At 38.0% G+C, this 21,158-nt stretch overlaps 1 protein-coding gene and 1 long non-coding RNA gene across 6 annotated transcripts in view; one reads left to right on the top strand and one right to left on the bottom strand.

Annotated features, from left to right (window-relative positions):
- The first annotated feature begins 280 nt into the window (after window positions 1-280).
- Window positions 281-21,158, top strand: part of Nkain2 (sodium/potassium transporting ATPase interacting 2) — a 1,006,098-nt gene continuing 985,220 nt past the window's right edge. For 2 of the 5 annotated variants that reach the window (XR_004121597.1, XM_031380728.1), the window contains exon 1: window positions 281-617. Coding sequence is in view for 2 of the 5 variants with exons in the window: in XM_031380728.1 (XP_031236588.1) it covers window positions 516-617 (102 nt within the window). In the remaining 3 variants the exon portion in view is untranslated. Of the gene's footprint in view, window positions 880-21,158 lie in introns of all 5 variants that reach the window. The other 3 variants (XR_004121598.1, XM_031380729.1, XR_004121599.1) reach the window with 2 other exon arrangements.
- On the bottom strand, window positions 18,437-20,712 carry LOC116097889. Its single transcript, XR_004121602.1, has 2 exons — window positions 20,268-20,712; window positions 18,437-18,616 (listed from the first exon to the last, which is right to left on the bottom strand). It is a non-coding gene; the product is annotated as an uncharacterized LOC116097889 (long non-coding RNA).

The following is a 21,158-nucleotide window of genomic DNA, read 5'->3' as shown; positions in this document are numbered from 1 at the left end:
CACACACACACACACACACACACACACACAGCTTGCACATGTAATGCTTCTGGCAGGGTTGCCTCAGCAAGACCGACACCAACAAAGCATGGCATCGCCAAACAAGCAAGGCACTGCCATGCCACCCGGACTCCTCCGACCCGATCCCTCGCAGTGTCCCCGGGGTCAACGTCGCCGCAGCTCCCAGGCACCGCGACACCACGCCCGCAGAGGCCAGGGCTGCTGCCCGCCAGGACCTCTGAGGAGTCGTCGCCAGGGAGGGGACCGCGGGCTCTGGAGGAAGATCGGCGCATGTAGGCAAGGAGAAGGGCACGCAGGGAGTCCGGGCGGACCCCGCAGCCGCCCCGCCCCTGGGCCCCGCACGTGGAGCGCAGAGCAGCCACGCTCGGTGTGGGCGGGCAGGCGGCGCCCGGCGCGCGACTCAGCCGCCCCCGGAGCCCGCGCACCCGTGCGCCGGAAGGGAGTGCGGGGCGGACGAGCGCGCGTCGGGCGTGGGCCGCAATTTGGCGGGCCAGATGCCCCAGGGCGCGGCGGCGTTGTCTGCCTGCCGCTGCCGCCCCTGCGGGGCCGGGGCGCTTCTTCTTGGGCGGCTCTGCCAGTGCAGTGAGCGAGTAAAGGTATGTGTGGCGGGCGCGGCTGGGCCGGCTGCCGCTGCGCAGGCAGGTCCTAATGCCTGTCACTTCCCAGGACATTGGCAGCGGCAGCCGGGAGCCCCAGACCCTGGGGCAGGTTCGCCTGTCCTTCCCTGCGATCTGATTGGATAAAGTGGGGCCTCGACGGTGGCCGACGTGGGACAGTCTGGCTGTGGCAGGGGTCTCGGAAACCATGGGTTATTGCAGTGGCAGGTGCACGCTTATCTTTATCTGTGGCATGCAACTGGTAAGTGACGCTTGGGTCCTCTGATTCTCTTATGTGCCTTTGAGAGAGTGGGCAGGGAATGTAGTAAGAGGTCTGCCATTGAGCAGGACGGAAGGAAAAAGAAGAAAGAAAAGAAACCACATATTACCTGTATTTAAAATGATTTTAGGGGTGCAGAAGAAGTGAGTCTTTCTGCCTTTCTCTATTCCTGTCCCTCTAAAGACAGTTTTGCAGGTGCAGGTTGAACTTGTTATCTTTAATTTCTTTAAGGGAATGGAGATGTAGCTCTCCTTTTATGCTTGGAATTCTTGTTAATGTTAACAGGATGATTGTCATATATATTTTACTATATATGTGTGTAAGTGGAAATACAGATTTTCAGACTTTTCTTTTATATACTTGTTTTGAAGTATTTATTTATTGTCGTTTGATATTTTCCTAGGAATATATTGTCTTATAATTTTCTTAAAAACTCCTTGTTTAGATCAGATGTGTTCTAGCAGCATTCTGAGATAGAAAGCCACACTGAGTTCTGAAAGTATGTAGATTAGAGAGAAATACTTAAACTCTGCAACACACAGTGGACCAGTAACCTTTAAAACATAAGAGCTACAAAAATTCCAAGCAGAAATAATGTCTTGTCTTCCATTATGTACAATACTGCTACTGAAATAGATGCTATTGTTTGATCTCCCAGGATGAAGGATTGTATGTGAGTTTGGAGGAATATCCTAAAAAGCCAAGAATGCAATACTGTCTCAGTTTCAATTCCTAAAGGCAATGGAAGGAGGGGCTGAGGGGAAGATAGGGGTGACAAAGTATGACAGTGGGAAGTGGTTAATTTGAAGTAGGCAGCACTTCTGCAATAACTAGTTTTCCGTAGAAAGTATAAATTAGTCTAAACCGTTCCCCTTACTTGTTTTATAAAGGGCGGGGGACTGTGGAATGGAAGGCAGTTATTGAAAGCCGGGGCATCACAAAGTGCTTAAATGAGCAAGAATTTGCTATTAAAACTGACAAAAGAAGTTCTTAAGTTTTCTTTACTGTTTATCAGTTGCAAAGACTAGCAGAAGCTTCTTCTTTTATTTATTTCTTTTCTTTTTCTTTTTTCTTTAAAAAAATATCTAGTTAGAGTAAAGTGTTAGAGTGTTTGAGTCAGCTCAGCTCTGGTGCCCCACCCTAACCCAGGAAAGGCCTTGATAGCGATTCCTGAATCTGTGAATTGTGTATCGTGTTGTAAGGAAAAGGAATAGATCTAATTTTAGGAGTTATGTATTCTCAATGCTATGTAAACCAGCTTCTGTATCTCTATCCCAGATTCATATAAGTTTTGCAACACAGGACTTTCGTCATTAACAATAGGGCTAACTAGAGTTTACTTTGTAAAACTACCAATGTAGCCCAAATATTCCAAGTTGCATTGCATTTCCCAAATGTGTTGTGTGTGTGTGTGTGTGTGTGTGTGTGTGTGTGTTGTATAGTTTCAGAATAGTCTATATTTGCAAAATCACAGTTGTAAAGTGTAAAACTAAGAATAGGTTGGTGGGTAGAACATTCTTATATTCCTCTCAGTTTAAAAAAATGAAAGTTTAAATTGTTCAGTGTGAAAGGGGATTTATTAAAGTTATAGGGCAATTTTATGTAGGGTGATCGTATATATTAGGATCAAATAACATTTTGTATGATGGATATAGATTCTTAAAATAATTGGAAAATATAAATATACCAGTGAGGAAGCTAAATATACAAACATGATACAGCTGTAGTTTGCTTCCTGTTGGCTTCTGTGTGTGTGCGCGCGTGCACTTGCGTGTGCGTGCATGCTTGCAACCATTTCTTGTAGAGGAGCTAGAATACTTTATGGAAAAGAAATCTTAATAATGACTAAGTTCTCCAACCAAATAGAGTTGGCTATAAGACATGAGTGCTCAGCTAAAGTAAGTGCACAGCTGGGAGTCCTGAGAAGTCTTCTAGCACAGTGGAGTCCTGAGAAGTCTTCTAGCACAGTTGAGTCCTGAGAAGTCTTCTATGCTTTATGAGAAAACCTGGTCTTTTCTCTTTCCCTCTTCATGTGCCACCAGACTAATATAATTAGCAGCCATGTTAATGCAGAGGTAGAACAAAACCAAAGGACAAAGAAAATTGTTTTGATAGAGTGAAATAGTAAAAGCCTTTAAGGTATAAGAGATTCATGTTCATTGCTGTGTTCTAGAGATATTTATGCAATTTGATATAAAGTAAGTCTTTGCAAAGAGTTGTGGAACAGCTATGAGTGGAAGTACATGTTTCACTCTATGTTTATAGATACAAAATGTTAGCATATCTTTGAGTTAGTCTGAGGAAATTTGTTTTACATGAAAACCAGATTCCCAGCCTAAGTTTTGACTTGTGTATCATTGACTGGCAGAAAGGTTCCAGTTTCGTTGACTTCTGAAATGTTTGGCGTGTGTTTAGATATTTGTGACTGTTTTACTTTCATAAACACAACCTGAAATTTGTTAAAACTACTGGAAGCCAAAGTTATATTAGATTAAAATCTTTTTTATTAAATAATTTTATTTAGTTTCTACAAGCATTAATCTCTAACCTTGTAAGTTGAGTGTTGCATTTCATTGAGAAATTATATCAGCTTATAGCTAGTCCTAGAAAAAGGTGTAGTATTGTTAAGTACTGTAGAAATAGAAACCTCACTTGCTCTGTCATTTTCAAAGGATATGTGGTATTTTGGACATTTGACATGTGAAGAACAGGGTCATAAGCTCTGGAGGCATTTTTCTGGCCAGGAGTGTATATCCTTGCTGTTAATTATGTAAAATATGTTTTTTAAATCTCACTCTGTTTGACAGAGTGGAGGCATAAATAGACGTTTCTTATTTAAACATCTGGATATCAGATCATAAGATAAATGAAAATTGTGTGCTATGATAATTCATTCTAAAATTTTGTTCATTAAGAAAGGGTTCGTAAGTATCATAAATTGAAGTCTCCAAGCTGTATGGTTAAACTGGCTTCAGATATAAGTGTGATTTTTGTAAAAAAGAGTGTGATTTCTGGAAAGAGGTTTGCTCCATGGGCAAAATCCAGAAGTTAAGCTCATAATCGCTAGTATGTAATTTCTTGGTTATTGTTGTTGCCTTCACTGTTCAGAGACTGAAGATTTCAGATAGTAACAGTAATTATCACTGTATTCCCAGTTTAATATTACAGGCCAAGATACAACCTTTAGTCAGCTAGTGAAAGAGTCTACCTTTTGTCCCTCAGGTTTTCTTTGAGTCAAACGCTAGTTTATATAGTATTCTAAGACTTCTCATTGAAAAAAATAACTAGGTTATAACATAGAATAACATAACTTATTTTAGATTGAAAACACAACTTTGTTTCCAAGTAAGTGAGCTCCAGATCACCTACACATTGGTAACCAGAGCCCTGTGGGGCAAGAAGTGTATGTCTCCTAAACTACCAAAAGAACATCTAGATTACTTACAATGGATTACCGCTTGAAAATGATTTTCTTGCCATATGATCTATGAAATATTACTGACTTGGAGCAAGTGCTACTAACAACCAGGTTGGCAGCAGTGTATGCAGCCACAAGCAGCATTTTTGAAAATTAAGGATGATACTTGCACAGTTACTATGCAATTTAATAGGTGCACATTTATTTTTTAAAAAGGACAGAGATGTAGATATAATGGAAACAACTTTCTTTTAATTATAGAGTATTATGAAATGTTCACCAATATTTGGTGAATATTTGATTACTTCAGAAATATCAAAGCTTGGCCAGGAGGGTGATCTTGGGGCAATACCTTGTTGTTATTGATCTAACTCATGAGGAAGAGTGAAATTTCCCATATGGCACTTTACAGAGTTGTGAAATTGAAACATCCTGAGGCATTTCTAAATTCTAAAATGGCTCTTTTTTGCTGTAGTGTTTTCTCTAAGTGTATAAAAGCATTTTTTGATATGTATTTTATCTTAAAATACTATCTCATTGTAATTAAACATAATTAATTTTAATTGAATGCTTGTCAAAGAAGGTATACAGAGTTCTCCTGGTATACAGCCCTGTCTGTGCCTTTCTATAGAAGAAGTTATGCTGTTATGGACTTCATTTCAATAAGTCAATGTGTACAGGTTTTCTTTCTTCCTTCCTTGTACAAAGACTTGAGTCCCCAGCGTGTTCTCTAGTGTGGAGCCCATATGTAGGTAATTGCTCAGAAAGGTGAGTGGCCGGTGAGTGGCCGGTGAGTGGCCGGTGAGTGGCCGGTGAGTGGCCGGTGAGTGGCCAGTGCCACCTCCTTTTCCCTTGGTGCTTTTTTACTTTGGGGTCAAAATTTCTACTTACCCTAATCAAGAATTTTTTGAGTATAAGTTGGGTATATCTTAAAATAGGAAGCTTGCTTTTGGATGTGAACATTTTATTGTTGGAGATTTTGTGTGTGTGTGTGTGTGTGTGTGTGTGTGTGTGTGTATGTATATATACATATATTTGTGTTTTGGAAAAATTACAACTTTAAATTTTCACACCATTGTCTTTATAACAAATAAAAAATTATAATTTTAGCATTAGTTGCATTAACTATTTTTACTATTAAGAGTCCCTACTATTCTTAGAGAATGTATTTTTATGCTGTTAAATTTTCAAAATTTTGGGCTGGAGAGATGGCTCAGTGGTTAAGAGCACTGACTGCTCTTCCAGAGGTCATGAGTTCAATTCCCAGCAACCACATGGTGGGTCACAACCACCCATAACAAGATCTGACGCACTCTTCTGGAGTGTCTGCATACATGAAATAAATAAATAAATATTTAAATTTTCAAAATTTCAAACTCCAAAAGTAAGTTTTAAACTAATATTGATAAAAATGAAAATTATTCTTTTCAAATGCCTTGTAGCACACAGGCATCAGAAATCAAAACGACATATAGGGAAACTGTCTTCCCTATATTTGCAGTTTTTGACCACTTCTGCATGGAAATTTGACAGCTGTTTTTTTGTAGCTGATCAAAATACAATAATTAGTCACTTAACAGTAAGAACAGATTTTGATAAAGGTTGTTTCAGTGTGTGAACATCAAAGAATTTATTTACACAAATGTACCTGATCACCTTTTACACAGCCAGTAGTACAGTATTGCCATGGCCTTATATGTGTCTGCTGCTAATGGAACTTTTCAGAGTGTGTGGCTGTATACAGACAACTTTGGGGCAGTATTGCATCCGTGGTTTCTTTATAACCTTTCTTTAATAATAGTGATAGAATAAAATTGCATTTACATCTAATGTCTCTTATCTATAGTAGAGTAAAATTGTAATGTATTTTTTTAAAATCCACAAACAATTGAAAGATATTGAAGAATTATGAAAGAACAACACCATTTTCTATTATCAGACTAGGGTGGAAAGTGAAATTAACAGATTGTATTCCTCTTTATTATTCCAGATATGTTTAGATAAACTGTTAATGTTTAGGGAAATTACTAAATTCATCTTCCTGAAAAGTGTCTTTTCCTTTCCTTTCCTTTTATTTTATTTTATTTTTTTAGTTCCAAAAAAAAAAGCATCAGTTCTAATGGCTAGAAGCATCTAATTTTATTTATTTATTTTCCCAAAGGTTCTTTAATTTTTTTTTTTTTACAGTTCAGTTGTTATCCCCCTCCCAGTCTGCCCAGTTCCTTATCTCATTCCTTCTCCCCTATCTCCAAGACAATGTCCCCACCCCCTACCTCACCACACCTCCCCACTCCCTGGGTCTCTCCAGGGTTAGGTGCATCCTCTCTCACTGAGGCCAGACCGGGCAGTCCTTTGCTGTATATGAGTCAGGGGCCTCATATCAGCTATTATATAATCAGTGTCTGAGAAGTCTTAGGGGTCTAGATGAGTTGAGACTGCTGGTCTTCTTATGGGGTCGCCTTCCTCCTAATTCAGTCACCAGGATCCCCAGCTTCTTTCCATTGGTTGGGTTGTAAGTATCTGCATCTGACTCTAGGCTCCAAGGCCTGACCTTATTACTGATGCTGTGGTGTTCTTACAGACAGGAGCCTAACATGACTGCCCTCTGAGAGGAGCATCTAATTTTCTTTTCTTTTCTTTTCTTTTCTTTTCTTTTCTTTTCTTTTCTTTTCTTTTCTTTTCTTTCTTTTCTTCTTTTAAAGATTTGTTTATTATTATACATAAGTATACTGTAACTGTCTTCAGATGCACCAGAAGAAGGCGTCAGATCTCATTTCGGATGGTTGTGAGCCACCATGTGGTTGCTGGGATTTGAACTAAGGACGTTTGGAAGAGCAATCAGTGCTCTTATCTGCTGAGCCATCTCTCCAGCCACAAAGCATCTAATTTTTAAGCTGCATAATTTTTATTGAGGTGTTTGAATCTGAAATGGGAAATGATAGCCTCTAATGGTAAAAATTTTTACTTTTAATACTACTTATAGGTCATATGTTAACTTCTGTGCCTATAAAACACTTATTTGAAAGTTATGTGTCTTTTTCAGACAAACTAGTTCTTAAATTGTGTGTATCCTTTAAAAAATCTAGCTTTGATAAATACTTAAACAGTAATGAAAACTTATATATTTACTAGGAGCTTGCTTGAAATTAAATACTATTCTTTCATTACCCTATAATTTCCTGCAGTAATCCCGTGAAGGAGGTAGCAAATACTAAGATCATCCTTTTAGGGGCTGGAGAGAAGGCCCAATGGTTAAAGGCACTGACTTCTCTTCCAAGAGGATTTGGGTTCAATTCTGAGCACCCACACAGCAGCTCACAACTGTCTGTAATGCCAGGATCCAACACCCTCATACAGATACACCCACAGGCAAAACATCAATGCACATTTTAAAATGTTTTTAAAAATCATCATTTTATACAGATTAAGAAGTTTTCAAAGTTAGTGTGGCAGAAGATCTTTGACTCAAACCCAGTTATACTGGACGATTTTAAATGCATGCTTCTGTTCCTCACTGTCACTTCTTCCTTGTAAGACAACAGTATCAACAGTTTCTACCAACTACATCCTTTCTGCCATAATATTCCACACAGTACTGCTTTGGCTTAGAAAGTAACATTGATTGTAGGTGCCTGTCCCTACCTGTCTTACCGAGGACTCTGAAAGGTTCACAAGTTATTAGCTGTTGGTGTGCACACCATAGACTAAGTCCAACAAAATCCTACCAGTGTTGAGTAAGCATCCTGTGATATTCTATGTGGAGCCCAAGCTCGCCCAAATTCTACAAAGCGTACTTGTAGTATCCTGGTGAAATAATTCTTGCTTTGTTTCTGTGATCATTTCCATTGGCAAAGAAATTATAGTTGCTGTCATTTCTGACTAACTTTTGATAGATAGCCACTCAGCATAGTTTTGGAATATTGACATGCATGCTCACAACTGATTCTGTGGGAAGAAGAAATACACTAATTTGTTCTTAAATTTGTTTGTTTGTATTTTTTAAATAAATTCTTGACAGAGAAGCAATTCAGGACAATATGTCAATTGGTTTTGGGTAGCAGCTAATCTACAGATATTAAATTCACACAGAAGACCACTGAACAGGAATAACTACTGGCTGCTGGTTTTGGAAAGGACAGAGTAAGTAGGTTACTTGTAATATGTGTTAGTGTGGTAGGGACACTTCTTGAACTTAAACTTTCATTTCCATTTCTATGGGGCCTTGTAATATGGATCTCCTGGTCTCCTCTACTTTTTCTGACTTCTTAGGTCTGGGAAGAAGCCAGATAAAGTAAATTTCTAAGGGATTCTCACGTGTTCATATCTATGGTCTTTAAGCACTGCTGGCCACTTGGTATTCTTGAGTACATACATATGTCCTTTGAAATTTCCAACCCAAGTGGAGAATGAGGTCATTTTTCCCCTTGCCTTGTAACTGATGTGAAATAAAGCTTTCCTTCTGGATAGCCTCTGCCTGCTTCTCACTTAGAGCCCAGTACTATTCAGAGGTTTAAATAAGAGACATCGATGGTCTTTCCATGTCATTGCAATCAATAGAGACTCAGAGGAATCTGAAAGCAGCTCTCTGCTTGGCAGTGCCAGAATGGAATTGGATTATTTACTGGCAAAGGCCCCTGTCTAAATAACTCCTTGTGCTCAGCACAGCCTTGAAAGTGCAAGTAGGGAATGTGCTGAAAAAGCACACTATTGAAATAGAAGCCAGATTGTTCTCTGTCCAGTCTGGTGCTTCTGTGCCATTCGTACCATTTCTGTTTCCTTATTTGAAAAATGGGGCAACTAATTCCTGACCCATATATCTTGAAGGATGTTTAGGAGAATCCAAGGGAAGAAATATACCTAAAATATCACTGCAATTATTAATGGTGTAATCCTTCACAACTGCTCATTCTGGGATCCTTGGAGTAGTTATAAAAGTTATAAGTCGTGATAGGTAATTATGCTGTGGCAGTTTGCATTAAATGAGGCCTTGGTAGCAAACACTAGTCTTGTTTTAAATGTGCTTTTAATTCATCCACTCACAAATTTGTGATTTTAGGTAGAGTTGTAACATCAGCTGCTAGTTTTTTGAAAGAGAATAAAAATACATAATATATTGAATCAATTTTTTATCAATTCTTTGAGAATTTTGTATATAGTAACTTGACTGTATTCACCTTCACTGCTATTCATAAATCCTCCAAATCCACCCCACTTTCCCACCACTCCTGACTTTGTATCCCTGTTTTTTTAACTTTTATTGCATTATGATGAGAAAAATTACATGATTTCAATTTATCTGAATTTGTTAACATTTAAAACCATATTTTAAGTAAATAGAATTAAATCACAATCTTGTTTCCCTTTTGTACCCCAACTCCTCCCAGAGACCCCCTCTTCAATACCTACAATATCTTTTTTGTCATATTCCTTAAAATTTATAAAATATTATAACAAAAATGAGTATTATAAAGTTGTTTGATATAAAGCAGGAAGTCTGTATCCAAAAATCATGCCTACAATTCACTTCTTGGTGCAGCAGAACTGTCAGCTCTCAGCTTAGCTATGATGAGGTAAAATCCTTTGGTGATGTGAGGGTCATTGAAGTGCAGCCTTATTACAATGAAATCCAGTGTCTAAAAATTGTTCTTATTTTGGGCTTGTACCACAGTAAGAGCCAGGATTTTAAACTCTACTAAATACAAGACAAACAAACAAACAAACAAAAAGACTTTATATATTTATGTTCATTTAAGTAAATACTAATAGTGATGTATCCCTGGTTTTATCTTAATAACCAAGATTTTGTGCTGCGAAATACTTATGGGTGGAAGCATTCACTATGTCTGGTGAAAACCTTCCAGAGGCCTCACTTTTAAAGAAAACTGACTCTTCATCCCCAAGAAGTTATCAGTGGTTAATGGATCTGCATCTTGTTACATATAAATTAAGAATTAAACTTAGTCGGGCAGTGGTGGCACACTCCTTTAATCCCAGCACTTGGGAGGCAGAAGCAGGCGGCTTTCTGAGTTTGAGGGTGGCCTGGTCTACAGAGTGAGTTCCAGGACAGCCAGGACTACACAGAGAAACCCTGTCTCAAAAAAAAAAAAAAAAAAAAAAAAAAAAGAAAGAAAGAAAGAAAAAGAAAAGAATTAAACTTCAGTTTCACTAAGTTATTGACATCTCTGAACAGTGTTTCTAAAGCTCTGTTGTGAACACTTGAAAAGTGTCCTACTGATGCAAAGCTTTTTTGCTTTTCCAACTTGCTCCCTGTGAATTACTGTATATATTAGCATAATTGAGTTACATAAATCCTGCTTTTAGCAAACTCCTCTTAATTCTACTTAATGCAATTGATGATCACAAAATGCTTGCAATGATTGATGTAAGAAACTTACTTTGTTATAGTTGCTACTTATGTTCTATGGGAATAGTAGTATCAGCAATAGTTTTCATCAAAATATTATTCTAGGCTAAGGATGTGTCCAGTAGTTGATATTAAATTAATTGTCTAAATAATGTATAAAGGTTAAAATTTAGTATGGAAACAATTGTACATATTTCTAACAAGTGATAATACATAAAAATAAAAACCTTATGATCACATATTATCAGATATCACAGGCTTAAAGAAATAGAACATTATTGTGTTCAGATATTTGGCTATTGTTTGTTAAGTTTATTTGGTTTTCTGGAAATTATGCTTCATCTCATCTTCAAACTTAGTCAAGTTTGGTTGCTAATGTTGCAAAAAAGTGTTGATAATGTTGCAAAAAAGTGTGGCATGCCACAATAATAGAAGGATGTTTTAAAGTTTATTAACACTTAGTGGAGACATTGTCTGCAGAAGTATTTTCTTTGAAAATGTTAGATGAGGATCTGCATCTATATTCTTGGTCTGCAATTGAGCCACTCCTCAAGCCTTGGTCCCTACTTGTTTGCCTTTTTAGGGCAGGTTATGAAGATTTGTCATGTTGACCATTGTTTTCTAATGAATGCATGCATGCCAAAACACTAACACATTTAACATCCCTGACAGTGCTTCATTCTCTGAGAACAAATGAATCTTTGTTTAGAGTGCAAGTTTCCATTCTCTTCACAGAAATCTTTGTGTACATCTATATTATGCTACCTACACAATAGAACAAAGAGGCATGTTGAAGCTTTTAGCTGACAGCTAGCTGTGTGTCAAATGATGTAGGAGGTGAATGTTAACTCTGACTTGTTCAATGGTGTGAACTTTATATGATCCCAGTCTCAGAGCTTTCCAGCAAAGAATTTTACAAGGTTGACCTCAGAATATTATTTTTAGATACCACTGGGAAACAAACGTGGGAAGAATTTCCACTGGGTGGCACAAGAAGGAAAAAAAATGCTGGCTAGTGAGGTACTTGCTGTCTGTGTTCTTGGCTTCCATAGGTCTTCCCTGATCACCCCTTGAATTGCAGACCTGCAAGAGCTGGAGACAAGTTGTTCATCACATTCCACCTTAGGTGTGTTGTATTATGGTGATGATCAGTTAAACATGTTTGAAAGTGAATGATCAGAGGAAATCCAGTCATTATTAGATCATCTCCATCAAGTGCTATTCATATATTTGAATGGTGTAATGAAAATGTGCTGAATAAGCTGCGCCTTACCTTTTGATGAATAGGGAAGAGCTCGCTGAAAGCAATGAAGAACCATATTTCTGTCATAAATCTAATAGCTAATGATTTTAATAACTGAAAATTAGTTTAAATTGCAAGCTGATCCATTCTTATTTATTTGCAGAGCCATCCTACTCACTATGCTAGAAGCTAAAACAGGTTTCCTGACCTCTATTTATCCCATGCTCTAAAGTTATATTTAAAGTCACTCTAAATATGATCAGTGTTGGTGAGACACAGCTGTTCATACACTGGAGCCATGCTGTTAATCTTTTGTTTTCTGGTCATGCTTTAAATAGTTAATTTATAATAATTCAGTGTCATATTATGTGGTTTTATATAATTCAATGGATATAACACTACTAACATGGCTGTATTAGATCATTATTTGAAAGGCTGTATTATTAGATCAAGAGAGAAACAATGAAGCAGATTCTGTCTTCATGTTATGTCTCTATAGGAGTAATTTTAAATGTGTGTATCATAGACTTATCAGTGAATCTGTGAAAGCTTCTTATTCTTTTTTTATTAGATATTTTCTTTATTTCAAATGTTCTCCCCTTTCCTGATTTCCCTCCTGAAAAAAATCCCCTATTCGCTCCTTCCTCCCTCAGCTCACCAACCCACCCTCTCCTGCTTCCTGGCCCTGGCATTCCCCTACACTGGGATATAGAGCCTTCACAGGATGAAGGGCCTCTCCTCCCACTGATGTCCGAAAAGGCAATCCTCTGCTACATACGCAGCTGGAGCCATGAGTCCCACCATGTGTATTCTTTGTTTGGTGGTTTAGTCCCTGGGAGCTCTGAGGGTACTGATTGATTCATATTGTTGTTCCTCCTAGGGGCTGAAAACCCCTTCAGCTCCTTGGATCCTTTCTCTAGCTTCTTCATTGGGGACACTGTACACAGTCCAATGGGTGCCTGTGAGCCTCTACTTCTGTATTAGTTGGGCACTGGCAGAGCCTCTCAGGAGACAGCTATATCAGGCTCCTGTCAGCCAGCACTTGCTGACATCCACAATAGTGTCTAGGTTTGGTAATTGTATATGGGAAGGATCCTCAGGTAGTGCAGTCTCTAGATTGTCCTTCCATCAGTCTCTGCTCCACACATTGTCTCTGCAACTCTTTCCATGGGTATTTTGTTTTCCTTTTTAAGAAGGATAGAAGTATCTACACTTTGGTCTTCCTTCTTCTTGAGTTTCTTGTGGTTTGTGGATTGTATTTTGGGTATTCTGAGCTTCTAGGCTAATATCCACTTATCAGTGAGTGCATACCATGTGTGTTCTTTTGTGATTGAGTTTCCTTACTCAGGATGATATTCTCCAGATCCATTCATTTCCCTAGGAATTTCATAAATTCATTGTTTATAATAGCTGAGTAGTACTCCATTGTGTGAATGTACCACATTTTCTGTATCCATTCTTCTGTTGACGGACATCTGGGTTATTTCCAGCTTCTGGATATTATAAATAAGTCTGCTGTGAACATACTGGAACATGTGTCCTTATTACATGTTGGAGCATCTTCTGGGTATATGCCCAGGAGTGGTATAGCTGGGTTCTCTGATAGTACTATGTCCAATTTTCAGAGGAACCGCCAAACTGATGTACCAGCTTGCAATCCTAGCAGCAATGAGGGAGTGTTCCTCTTTTTCCACAATCTTGCCAGCATCTACTGTTACCTGAATTTTTGATCTTAGCCATTCTGACTGGTGTGAGGTGGAATCTCAGGGTTGTTTTGATTTGCATTTCCCTGATGACTAAGGATGTTGAACATTTCTTTAGCTGCTTCTCAGCAATTCGGTGTTCCTCAGTTGAGAATTCTTTGTTTAGGTCTGTACCACATTTTTTTAATAGGGTTATTTGGTTCTCTGGAGTCGAACTTCTTGAGTTCTTTGTATATATTAGATATTAGCCCTCTATCAGATATAGGATTGGTAAAAATCTTTTCCCAATTTGTTGGTTGCCATTTTGTCCTATTGACAGTGTCTTTTGCCTTACAGAAGCTTTGCAAGTCTATGAGGTCCCATTTGTCAATTCTTGATCTTAGAGCATAAGCTATTGATGTTCTGTTCAGGAAATTTCCCCCTGTGCTCATGTGCTTGAGGCTGTTCCTCACTTTCTTTTCTATTCATTTCAGTGAATCTGGTTTTATGTGGAGGTCCTTGATCCACTTGAACTTGAGTTTAAACAAGGAGATAAGAATGGATTGATTTGCATTCTTCTTCATGCTGACCACCAGTTGAGCCAGCACCATTTTTTGAAAATGCTGTCTTTCATCCACTGGATGGTTTTAGCTCCTTTGTCAAAGATCAAGTGACCATAGGTGCTTGGGTTCATTTCTGGGTCTTCAATTCTACTCCATTGATCTACCTGCCTGTCACTGTACTAATATCATGCAGATTTTATCACTATTGCTCTGTAGTAGAGCTTGAGGTCAGGGATGTTGATTCTTTTATTGTTGAGAATAGTTTTTGCTCTCCTGTTTTTTTTGTTATTCCAGATGAATTTGCAAATTGCTCTTTCTAATTCTGTGAAGAATTGAGTTGGAATTTTGATGGGGATTGCATTGAGTCTGTAGATTGCTTTTGTAAAGATGGCCATTTTTACTGTATTAATCCTGCCAATCCATGAGCATGGCAGATCTTTCCATCTTCTAAGATCGTCTTTGATTTTTCCTTCAAAGACTTGAAATTCTATATAAACAAACTCAAGCAAAAAAAACCACATGATCATTTCATTTGATGCTGAGAAAGCATTTGACAAAATCTAACACCCCTTCATGATAAAGGTCTTGGAAAGATCAGGAATTCAAGGCCCATACCTAAAAATAGTAAAAGCAATATAAAGCAAACTAGTAGCCAACATCAAACTAAATGGAGAGAAAATTTAACCAATCACACTAAAATCAGGGACCAGACAAGGCTGCCCACTCTCTCCCTACATATTCAATATTGTACTTGAAGTCCTAGCCAGAGGAATTAGGCAACAAAAGGAGATCAAATGGATACAAATTGAAAAGAAAGAAGTCAAATTATCACTATTTGCAGATGATATGGTAGTATACTTAAGTGACCCCAAAAATTCCACCAGAGAGCTCCTAAACCTGATAAAAAAAACTTCAGCAAAGTAGCTGGATATAAAATTAAGCAAATCAGTGGCCTTTCTCTACACAAAGTATAAACAGATTGAGAAAGAAATTAGGGAAACAACACCCTTCACAATAGTCACAAATAATATAAAATACCTTGGGGTGACTCTAACTGAGCTAGTGAAAGATCTGTTAGAAAGCTACTTACTCTTAATTAGAAAAATACTCACATTGCTTGTGGGCTCCACAAGCTTCTGGTCCACATCTGTAAATCCATCAAATATGAGGGAAAAATCATAATTCATAAAGTAAGTTTTTAGAGGTTTTCTATTTTATGGAAAGTTCTGCCTATCACAGATTTTAATTATAATTGAATTAAATTATAGACATATTTGACGTGTGTGTGTGTGTGTGTGTGTGTGTGTGTGTGTGTGTGTGTGTATAATGCAAACTATGCACAGGAACTCCTGAATACTTCTGACAAAGAAACAAATTAGACTTCTAATAAGAAGATTTAATGTCTGCAGAATCTGAAATATAGAGCAGACTGCATCTCTAAGAATATAATTCCAAGGATATTTCTGGGGAAGATTAGTTCCAGCATCATACGTCTTTTTATCCACTATGTAAAAGATGGATACATGGCAGATCAGGTTGCTATAGTGAGTTTGGAGAAAAAGAACCAACAAACTGATAAAATAGTGATGGAAATAGTATACAGCTGAGAAGGAAACAGTGAGTGCAGATAAAGCTGGCTGATGGCATGCAGAGGGGAAATGGAGGAGCAGAGGTTTGAAAGATATGAGTCTGTTTCATGGATGGACTTGAACCTCTTTGGAAGAAATCTCACTGTTGTGTCTCTTTTGAGTTTAGCTATTGGTTTCATGACACAGTGCTCACCAGTAAGAAATCAGAGTGCCCAAGGTTTGCAACCCTACAGAGAGTATGCAGGCAAAGCAATAAGGTTAAGAGTGCAGGACTTAATCAGAGGCCTTAGTGAAATTAGATGGTATGCATTTGGAGACAACAGCAGTTTCTTTTCCTGTAGTATGCAACTGTCTAAGAATTGGAACGAAAAGTAGCTACCAACATGTCCTCGTGGGTTGAAGAAAATGGTTACCTGTGAGTGAGTGCTCAACAATGTCTGCAGGTATTAAGGAAGTATGATTTTAGAATGGGAATGAGCAGTCACATAATTGGCAGCATAGTGGAAAAAGCTGAGAGTCAGGAGGCAGGCACAGAGTGATCCAAGGACATGCAGGAGCTGAGTGAAATCTCTGCACCGAAGTGGGGGAGTATAAATCATGACGAGGAGTCCTTCCTGTATGATTCATATCATATCCTGTGTGATGCAGAGGCCTAGTTAATGTCCATGCAGTTGTGTAGTGTTTATAGGCCCTGAGTCACAGACCTTATGAGGATCATTGCTGTGCATGTAAACTTGGCAGAGGATGATTGGAAAGAAGAAAGCAATGAAAAGCAGTGAAGAGAGCAAGGTTGTTCTGTGGGTTCTAGTCAATGTCGAAAATTTGGGGAAAGTAGACCTAGAAAAAGATGGCAGGGAAATCATGTCCAGAAGGAGCGGAGTTGGCAGGATATGCTTTGGCAAGAATGCACATTCTTCTGTCTGTCTATGGTGAGTGGAGAAGGAAAAGTGTGTTTTAGGCACAGCTTTTGTTCTTCAGTTTGACAGTATCAGTAGTAGCTCTTTGTTGGTGTCTCTGCCTGGCACAATTCTGGTTTTTATTGTATCCTTTGCTTAAGTATAGTAGGTGAAAATGATAGAAGCTCACAATAACAAAAATATCAGAAGCCACCAACTGTCAAGCCCCACCCATAAGCTGACAGAGATAAAGGAGCACATAGAAACAGTAGGGATGTGTCATCACAGCACGTTCTGAGTTGTAAGAGGTCAGTGGAGAGATTGGCTGGCGTAGAGTGTGAATATGGGAGAGCTTGAGCGTAGAGTGTGGATATGGGAGAGCTTTAAGAGTCATGTGTGTCCCATGCTCAGAGTCATTACCTGAGGCTTGTGACACAGTCAGGACCAAGATTGGTTCTGTTCTGCTTTGTTTCAACAGAATGCATGATTTATTAGTCACCATGACTCTGTAGAAGGAATTGAACTTTCCAATTTGACGTGTTCTCGTTAAAACAGAACAGAAACACACAAAAGATTGTAAAGTTTCCACAAAAATTCACAGGTATTCGAGACAGGGCTGTCAAGTTCACCTTAAAATACTCACCTGAGTCAATGTGGCATTCTCTTCTACCCATATATCACACTTATGTTTATGTTGTCTTTTGGCATGAAAATAAAAAGTAATCATGCTTGTAGCTATTGCTAGAGTGGGAAACTTTAGACTCTAATGTTTCAAGGACATCAGAAGAAAAAGCCTGTGTTTTGAAGCTTTTTTGGTTTTTGCTTTTCTTATACTATGGAAATCACAAAGTCATCCCAGTCTACTCAGTGTGCTATGGCCAGAACTTACTTTTAGCTACTTCCTAGCCATCACACAGAATTAAAGTGGAATTCTGAGGATGTAGAATGTCAAATGAAACACCTAGATATCCATGCAGGCATCTGGAAAATGCTGAATAATTCTAGTGTGTTTTCCAACTCAGCAGCACGTGAAGAGAACAAGCAAGTGAATTTACAATGGGAAAAACCAGATGGGTAAAAAGAGATTGGAAAGGAGATTGAAAATCATGTTAGGGAAGAAGTGCATTTGTAGAAATATCAACTATAAGCTGAAATTGAGTCTTGTTGTAGTGGAAGCTACATTTGTTATGGCTCAACCAAGCTTTTAACATTCTTGTCTGTTTTGTTCAGTTCAGTTTGAACCAGGTGGATTTTATCTAAGGCTCAGTCAGTGTCACCTTTATTTTCATGCCAGTAAAGCTAGTTAATGGACAGTTTTAATTTATTTTCTTCCAAATGTGATAGCATGATAAGGTGTTAATAAAATTTGTTTCTTTATGAGAGTTCTATATTGAGAACAGTTTTAAAGAAAGAATATACATTAATAGCTTGTAGATGATTGTTTTCACTGAAGGAAATATTTATTTCCAGAAGGTGAGAGGTTTAAGGGAAAATTATGAATTTTTAAAATTTATAAAATGCTTCATTTGAATTAGGAACAGGATGATTTTCCAAGAGAATGGTTCATTTTAACAGACTCGGAAGAATTTAGAAACATATTTGCACTTATAAACACAAACACACTTATGCTGACACACTCACATACTCAGATTATTTCACACACACATCACACATGCTCATGTACAATCACACATTCACACACACACACACACACACACACACACACACACACACACAAATGCTTAAGTAATTACATTTCCTTACATGTTCCCAGAACACAGGAATATTCAAAGATCATTTTAATATTTAATATCTGGATTCACAGGAAAGCCCAGTTATTGCTAGAGAAATGTGGTAAACAGCATATACTCATCTTTTACAATGTTCCTATCTGTTGCATAATTTCTTATGATCCAACTTGATTTCTCTGGACAGCAGTCTTTGTGTGAACTCTAATTGCATGCCTGGAGGAAGAGGAGCAAATTATGTGATTGTTTGAATGTCCCTTTAGCTTGATGGTTTTATGATTAAATCTTGCATTTTAAAATTACCCTTCTCTGTAAGGACCAGACTAAAGGTTCTTTTCTGGTTCATGGTGATTAATGTATCATCTGGTGCCTTTTCCTCTAAGACAATAAGTCCTAGAGGTTAGATCTACGTTTTGTCTTCATAGCAATTAAATATAATCCTCTGGAGGTAGATTAAGACCTTCTGGATGTCCAGCTGAATGGAACAGTATAAAGTTACCTGTGTGTGTGTGTATTTACATATATGTACTTGGGATAGGGAGCTATGGAACGTACAAACAAAGGAAGAGAGAAAATAAAAATGATGTTTTATAGGGGAGACAAGTTAGTTAAGCATTAAGAATGTATGTGAATAGAAAGGCCTGGTTTTCCTTACAACCTCTCTTCATTTTTTAGTACATTATTCTAACTGTGGTAGGTTTCAAGTGGACTTGTTAACAAATAATCTGGAAGGTTCAGGCAGAAAACCAGGAGTACAGCAGTACAGAGTGAAATTGAGGCCGGGAATGGAAGAGCCTACTGTATGCATTTGAAACAAGTAGAAGTTTAGGTAGGCCGGATTGCAATTATCCCCTGTTGGAATGTAGCCAGGACTCACATTAGTGCATGCTCCTCTCTGAGTAGCCTAATTAAAGAACTTTTGAGAACTAAGAAAGTTGGCTTGCTTGCAAAAAGTCAGTGCTTGCTAAAATTTATGTTACAAGTGCTTAACAATATGACCCAATTTTTATGATGGGGTCATCTTATTAATTAAAATTTTCCCATCATCCATTAGAAAATAGAGTCTAAACAGAGTCTGAAGGGTTTCCAGTCTTACTTGGTAATTTAAAAAAAAGTTGAAAAAAGGAAAAAAACAGCACCCAATTAAAGCTACCAAATGCTTTCAGAGTCACCCCATACCAGCTGGGTAATTATTCAAGATGCACTTCCAGTAGGGACACATTATAGAGACACCAGTGAGTTAGCTTTGATGTATAGAAGTCTGTGCTGGACCCCATGGTACTTCTTTGACTGGAATGGAGTGCTGGACCACTTAAATACATAGTTTACTCATTGCCTCAGAGGCCATTCCCTGGGTTTCATCTCAAACAGTACTTAGAGAAGGAATAGTTTAAGAAGTCTTAAGTGAGTACCCAACACTTGAAAATATCTTTGGAAAAAGCAATGCAGAATATGTTGAGAATTTTCTCAAGGTAAGATTCTGGGTTTAAAATGGGATGTTTAAGTTCTAAATAACCTTGAGTTCAGTTGGCATTTGCATCTTTATAATAATCATTTCTGCCTAGAACAATGCTACAGCCAGATTTACAAACAAAGTTCAGACTAAGCCTCACCCTCAAACCCATTTGAAGGAATAGAACAGGAGCCATAGGGAGAGAAAACACCATATTGCCGGAGGATTCAAATTTAAAAACAAATCCAGTGATATTTTGCCCCAGCAACATTGCTCAAGATTTACTTGTGGCATTGATATTGTGTTTAATGAATAATATTGTATGTCAGTCAACTACATGTTCTTGAGTCATTGACCAAATTGACAGTGAAAGGAATATAGAGGAATATATAAAGTAGTATAAAGACTGCTCACCTGACAGAATATGCCACACATGAAATGTTTATGCAGCTCATGGATGTTTACATGTGTTTCATTGATTTTTTTTTTATTATCATTGAGAAATAACTCCTTGATGAATCATGATTCCTTCATATTGGCCTTAACTATTTTAGGTCAAACATCATTTTTCAGTTTGTAGGATGAAAGCAGATGTGTCAGGCCACTTGTTGACAGGACTAATGTTCATGTAAGATGCTGTTCAAATGGACAGTGCCGAGGGAATCATTGTTCCCTAATTTGATCATGCTGGGTCTGACATTCTCTTATTTATTTTTTTAATCTGAGACTTGACTTTTTGTCAGGTTTAGAGAAGGAGAGATTGTGGAACTTTGCAGCTGCAGACAGCAGACTCTGTAGACAGACTTGGAATGTTACCAAACCAACCCAGCACCAGTAGAAGTCTCTGTGAATGGAAGCTTCTGTTATGTAACAGAAGGTAGTTATTTTTCCTTGCACTCCAAGAGTGCTCTATCTTTTGTATCTGCTGTGGGTATGGCAGACAGGGTAGACAGCTGGAACAAGGGGTCAGGTTTTAGGAAGATTGAGGGAGCTATCAGAAACACTGTTTCTTTTTAAGATCTCCTCCTTGCATGTGGATATTAAAAAGACTGTGGTTTAATCTGATATATGTCTTATGTGTTGGCATGGAAGTATCTGCAAAGAGTAGTGGGGATTATGAACAGATAGTAAGACATATGTAAAGTTTCTGGATGCTGTTTTTAAAAGCTTTCATATTTTCAAATTCTGGCTTAATACTATAGTACAAGTTGCTGGGTTAAACTAGGTTGATAATACATTTTTAAGAAATATCTGATAGAGCTGTTAGAGGAGAGAAAATAGTTAATGGATCAAACTTGCTCATCT

The sequence above is a fragment of the Mastomys coucha genome, unplaced genomic scaffold (assembly GCF_008632895.1).
Source record: "Mastomys coucha isolate ucsf_1 unplaced genomic scaffold, UCSF_Mcou_1 pScaffold2, whole genome shotgun sequence".
Classification (NCBI taxonomy): Eukaryota; Metazoa; Chordata; class Mammalia; order Rodentia; family Muridae; genus Mastomys; species Mastomys coucha.
Note: the sequence above shows the minus strand (reverse complement) of the source record. Positions and strands in the feature narration are given on the sequence as shown.